A 6,000-nucleotide genomic window follows, 5' to 3' on the forward strand; every position below is an offset into this window, starting at 1 on the left:
ACTGTAGTTTTAAAACTTGAACAAAGATGTGCCACATGCAAACAGTGCAATGTTGTATAGTGTTAAAGCCACTATAGTATAGCTTGTGGGAAATACATTTATTTGTACTGCATCAAAGCTTAACTTGTTCAGAGCACCCGAAATTACAAATTCTGAGTTAAAAGGAATGTCAAAATATTTCCAAAATAATCACGTGAACGAGTTGATGGATTCAAAAATAATAGAGAAATCACAACAATAATCATGCAATACAACTGAAAGAAGGACACTTACGTGTAAATCAACATGAGAAGACTGTATATAAATCAGTTAAAACACGTTTCATGCACAGAGTCTTTGAGTTTTTGTGTAAGCTGTGTAAGTTCTTTTTACTTCTTAATTAAACATTTGAAACACTTTAATTTTGTAAACGCAACAGAAATAAAATCAGGTTTTCTACAGGTGTTAAGCTGATTAGCAAGTTGCTGACAAACTAGCGCACCATCCACTAACCGTCCAGCACTGCCCAGTGCAGTTTTTTTTAAACTTTTTTTGAATTAATCAAATCCCAGGTGTGAGTTCATAAAGCCAGAATTACGTACTATCTCTACGTCTGCAAAACACCTGATCATCTACTCTAAAGCTTCCAGTGCTTTGTGTATATTCCAATCGCGGGGGGGCAGAGTGTGTGGGGAAAGGTTAAGGCTGCAATTGAATTGGGGATCTGTATTCTTCACACCTGAAACATTGTTTTCTCTGAAAGCGTTTTATTCCCTCTTTAGCTGATCTTTTGGTGCCTACACATGCTTACACAGCTCCCTACGTGAATTCTCATTCTTGACTGAGAAAGCTTTACAGAACTTTCCATTTTTATTTTCAACAAATTGTAAATATGACGTTTACATTGGTGTTTTTATAAATTTTCCACTTAAGCATATGGAGGAGTGTCACTGTTAAGGAGCGCTCCCCCCTTCCCCCCACAGACAGACTAATATTTTGAAGTGTTAACTATCCAGCCATTGCAAGCCACTGCAGCACTCACAAATAAATAAAAAATAAACTTTTTTTTCTCCTGATGATAACTGAAACAAATTGTCATGTTTCACATCCTTGCGAAATAATCATGATGTTCTCATCCATTCAAAGGTTTGATGTTTTTTTTTTGAAACCGTGATCTTGACATGCAGGTGTGAAGTAAAGCTAACAGCTTCAGATTTAAAGGGTAATTAATAATATCTTCCGTGTTGCACTAACATTGGAATGTTCTTACAAGTGTAAAAAGAGGCGATACACAACATGTCTTCTCTATAACTCTTCAGTTTACAGAGCAATTCCACCAGAGCCACACAACATTGTCCAATAATACTCTTCTGGTGTCTAATTTCTAGTTTAGCAGGATTTGTGCAATAAACACATTGTTTAATGGGGATGACATTTCCCACGTCTACATCACTGTACAACACAGGTTTGAGTCGGAGTGTCTGTTAATAAAACAGAGCGCCTTCCAATACATATAACTACTGCATGATTTCCTTATCCGTTTCAGCTAAATGAGGGGAATTAAATCAGTCTGAATCTCAGAGTGCCAATTGTAATAATAGCCCTTCTTCCCTCCTTTGTTTAACTTAAAGAATTCTGCGAAGAACTCCTAATCACAATACCATCACTTAACTTATCCAGATGCACAAATTCACACCAGAGCCAAAAACAAGCTATAATAGTGGACTATTTTTATGTATTCACTAAATAAACAAACCTTTTTTAAAAGAAACGAATGTCAAAATGTTTCCAAAATGTCCACTTGTGATACTTTAGCTGCTTAGTTATGTGATTCCATATTCATATAACTATCAAGTGATGTTAAATTACTACAACGTTTATCTTTTTACAATAACAGCAAGTGGTGTTCTTTCTAAGTATTCTCAGAAAAAGATAAAACATTATAACATTTTATGAAGTACAGAATATAAGCTTAATAATGTTAGAACAAGCACGTTAAAACCAGAACCTATGTAAGTTACCAAGTGAAATACTTTGATGCATAAAATATTTATGCATAATTAAACTATTTATGATGAAGGTGGAAGGTTGTGTACATTTGTCCAACTGAGCAATCTTGCTTTCATAAACTTTGCTGACTTTTTAATATTTAGTGATTAACATGCTGTAATAGACAGTTTAAAATTAATAAAAAATCTAAAGAGCATACAACTTAAATTCTTAATTGGAAAAAGATTTTCCTCTCAGCAGTGACCGGGATTCGAAACTGGGTGTTTTCTGGGGACAGCTCAAATGCTGTACATGTGACGTTAAGCTTTATTAGCTCCACCCGGTGGTTTTACAAGGTGCTTCCGGATACTATTATTATATTTCAATTTGCATGCAGTTTAATGCCCTAAGATGCGCCACACCTACCACGTTTTGATGCAGCGTATTTCGTGCATTTTGAATGGATCGATCTGTATATCTATCTTGTCTTCTCAAATGTCTCAGTAAATATCGTGTTACAATTTATTTATTTTTCCAGTATTTACATGCTGCTGCATTGTCAGCATTGTAGAATTTAATGACTGAAGTCAGAGTGGTTGTTGATTTGGACTGATAATTGGAGGTTAAATATTTAGCTATTTTGGTAAGCCAGCTTAACTCCAGAAATGTATAGGGAGTTGGAGTGATGACACACCCTGGGCTGACTACTGTCCAGATTTCAAAGGTATCTGTAGAGCTGATCAGAGGCTGTATCATATGGCATTATCTCTTTAAAGAACTGTATAATAAGTCATAATGTAGTGTTGGTTCCTGTACATTTTGCCTAACATTTTAGCAATAATTCTTCTCAAGTTGTTTTGCTGTTTTTAACTTATCAAACGCTTTCATTGATGATTTCATTTCAGATACCAAATCCATGAAATGTCATGGAATTTGATTGATAGATACTTCCATGTTCCTTGAGGTGGTCGTTTCTTGAATGTTGATTTCACCAAGGGTGATATTAATATCAGGGTTCCATACAGAGCTCTCTACCCATAAAGGCTGTATGATGTTCTGGACAGTAATTGTGTGAACAGTCCATGAGCATCCTGGCATTCCAAGTTTTTGTTTATCAGCAGTGGAAAAATGATTCCTCTGGACATATCCATCCAGTCAGGAGTAATGAGGCAGACTATTTTTAGGCCACCTTTTTTCTCCCTCCAAAAAGAGTAAATGAAAGGATCCTGAAAAGTGTTACTCAGTCTTAGTTACAGCTGAAGAAAGGTAACCACGTGATAAAATAAATCTTGATGCCAGAGCTTGACTAGCAGCTTGCAAATATCACTATTCTGCTGTTCTAGCCGGTTGAAGAAGGACTTCAGGAATGTTTTGTAATGATTAATTCTTGGAAAATGAAAGAAAACTTTTTTACTGTGGAGAAGCAATTGCACATGCAGCATGCCATCAATAGATACAACAGATCCACTGCATGCATTTTAAGGTGTTGCACAAAAACAAAAGAAATATTTTAAAATAGTATAATTACTAAACTATTAAAATGTCCTAAATGTATTTGATATTGTATGTTTTCCTTGGAAAATAAATTATAATACTGGAACTCAATATGTTCTAAAGGCATGTACCACATACAAAACATTATTTCAATTTGGTGAATGAAGCCATGTACTTTCATGATAACTATTTAACAGTTACATTTAATATTAAGCTTCTTTTTATGTACAAAGCAGGATTAGCTGATTTAACATGTGAATGTTAACTGTGAATATTATTTTTTTAATAAAAATGTTATTATTTTTATAACATTTCTAATTAATATAAATTTAACATTTAATAATAGCAGCCTCTGTTATTTTCTATTAGGAACCGGAAAACCTTTTTGGAGAACTTCTTTGGCAGCCTGTCTCTGTCTGTGGTGCTTGGTGTAACCTGGTTGCTGGGCTATTTAATGCTGATAGATGACAACCAGAGCAAGGAAGTCTTCAGTTACATCTTTTGCATTCTTAACACCACCCAGGTCTGTTGAAACCCATTTATATGTTTTAAACTATGAAAGATTATATTATTTTATATGATTAATGTTTAAATGAACATATCAATAAATCAATGCCTTTAATGATGTACATTTGAGGAAGAGTTATCAAAATGCATTCAGTTTTAACGGTCTAAAAAGCTTTGAGGAATAATGACTTCCAAGAATCAATGCTGAATCATGCTTTGTGAATGAATTTTTACTTCACATTTAAGTTAATAAGTTTTGGTTTAACCTGCCTGGTTGAGTTGAGCTTCCCAGACAAGGAGGAAGCGTGGGGTGAATGTAACAAAGAAGCATTGTCTGCAAGATATACAGTATTATAGTTAATGTTAGTAATGATTGAGATTTAAAATGGGCTGCAAAGGAACAGGTTATTTCCATATTTAAAAGCACAAAAAAGAACAAGCTGTTAACTGTTAAGCCTGCTCACATCTGCGCCAAAATCCCGAAATGCTCTCTTTCTACTTTTAAGTGAGGAATTAACCTTTTGTTCTTTTGTGATAGCATGTGAATATATGTGTCATGCAGAATATTGTTCATGTTATACTGTAATTGAAAGTTTCATTTTGTTGTTTTATAACAGGGACTACAAATATTCATTTTGTTCGTGGCAAAAACGCAATTGTTTAAGGAGAAATTTTCTAATCTTCGCAGCTCAATCTCCACTCCTGAAATCTACCTCCATTCAAAGACATACAACGTGAGGAAGTTCGCAAAGAGGAATACCAAAAAAACATTCACAGAGACTGAACATTTTTCAACTTGTAGTTTATATAGCTCTTCGTCAGTTTAAGTGTTTCCCCATTTTACTCTTTGTCTCAGATATAATCCAAATAATTTAGCAATACTTATTGTTGTTATCATTCTGTAAAGTGCTTTTAGAAGCCACCTTTAAAGGTGCTATATAAAATAATGTTTATTATTATTAATACATAACTATCCCCTAGATTAAAAGACAAACAATGTTTAACATATATTGAATATGATAGAGCTTTTCAGACAAAAATGTTTATAAAGAAAATATAGCATAATAGTAGATATAGTAGGTTTAGAGGAGTCAACCTATATAAATGGCTTCTCCTATTTTAAAATGTATGGCATCTAATTAACAGCAATTTTATCTATTCTTTAAATATTTTTTTCTGGCCTATGTTACTCTGTCTATAGAAAATGTAGTCTGTATTCAAATTATCTTGAAAATTTTGGAATGCTCTGCATGAAAAACCTAATTATATTTTAAAACAATTTTCACCTGAAAATAATGGTGTGTTTTATCAAAAGTAAAAATAAAATACTGGTAAAGTAAAAATACTCAATACTTTTAATGTTCCTGAGATATATTTTTCATGAGGTTATTTTCCTATATGGACAATTACTTCTTGTAATTGGTGACTGAAAGCAAAATGATGAAAATCCAATACCGACTAAAACTGTGAAATCCTAAACTAATTTTTAATTTATGTGACTCTATATATATATGAATACATATGTATGAATAAAAGAGTTTGAAAATTATTTTGGAGATTTTAGCAGCCAGTAGTCATATAATTCTATAGTTCACAACTGGCAACCCACTGAAGCTCAGCAGGAATGAGCCTGGATAGGAGACTCATGGGAAAAACCAAGGATGCTGCTAGTGTTAGTGGGGCCTGTAGGGGGCGCTCACCCTGCAGTCTATGTGGGTCCTAATGCCCCAGTATAGTGATGGGGATACTAAACTGTAAAAAGGTGCCGTCCTTCGGATGAGACATAAAACTGAGGTACTGACTCTCTGTCTTAATGTATTTGATTAAGATAAAGAGCTAAAAATGCCACTGTTTAGAGCAGTGTTGCCATAATTTGCTTGCATTTGAAAATGTTTGTTTTGTATTTGTAGTACTTGTTTTGAGAACAATTACACGTAAGAAATTTCTATCCAAGTGACAAATATAGTATACCAATTGTGATTTCATGAAAGTTTCCAAAGCTATCAAAATAGTTAATTAAAATGTAATGTT

The 6,000-nt window shown here is 33.6% G+C and overlaps 1 protein-coding gene across 3 annotated transcripts in view; it reads left to right on the plus strand.

The window, feature by feature from the left end:
• LOC148639749 (uncharacterized) overlaps positions 1-5,518 on the plus strand; it is a 99,528-nt gene extending 94,010 nt beyond the window's left edge. For all 3 annotated transcript variants that reach the window (XM_088620664.1, XM_088620666.1, XM_088620667.1), the window contains 2 exons: positions 3,832-3,985; positions 4,587-5,518. In XM_088620664.1, coding sequence (XP_088476790.1) covers positions 3,832-3,985; positions 4,587-4,796 — 364 coding nt within the window. In that variant the 3' untranslated portion in view covers positions 4,797-5,518. The remainder of the gene's footprint in view (positions 1-3,831; positions 3,986-4,586) is intronic.
• Positions 5,519-6,000: the final 482 nt, after the last annotated feature.

This window comes from Lepisosteus platostomus, chromosome 26, assembly GCF_059453375.1.
Source record: "Lepisosteus platostomus isolate fLepPlt1 chromosome 26, fLepPlt1.hap1, whole genome shotgun sequence".
Taxonomy (NCBI): Eukaryota; Metazoa; Chordata; class Actinopteri; order Semionotiformes; family Lepisosteidae; genus Lepisosteus; species Lepisosteus platostomus.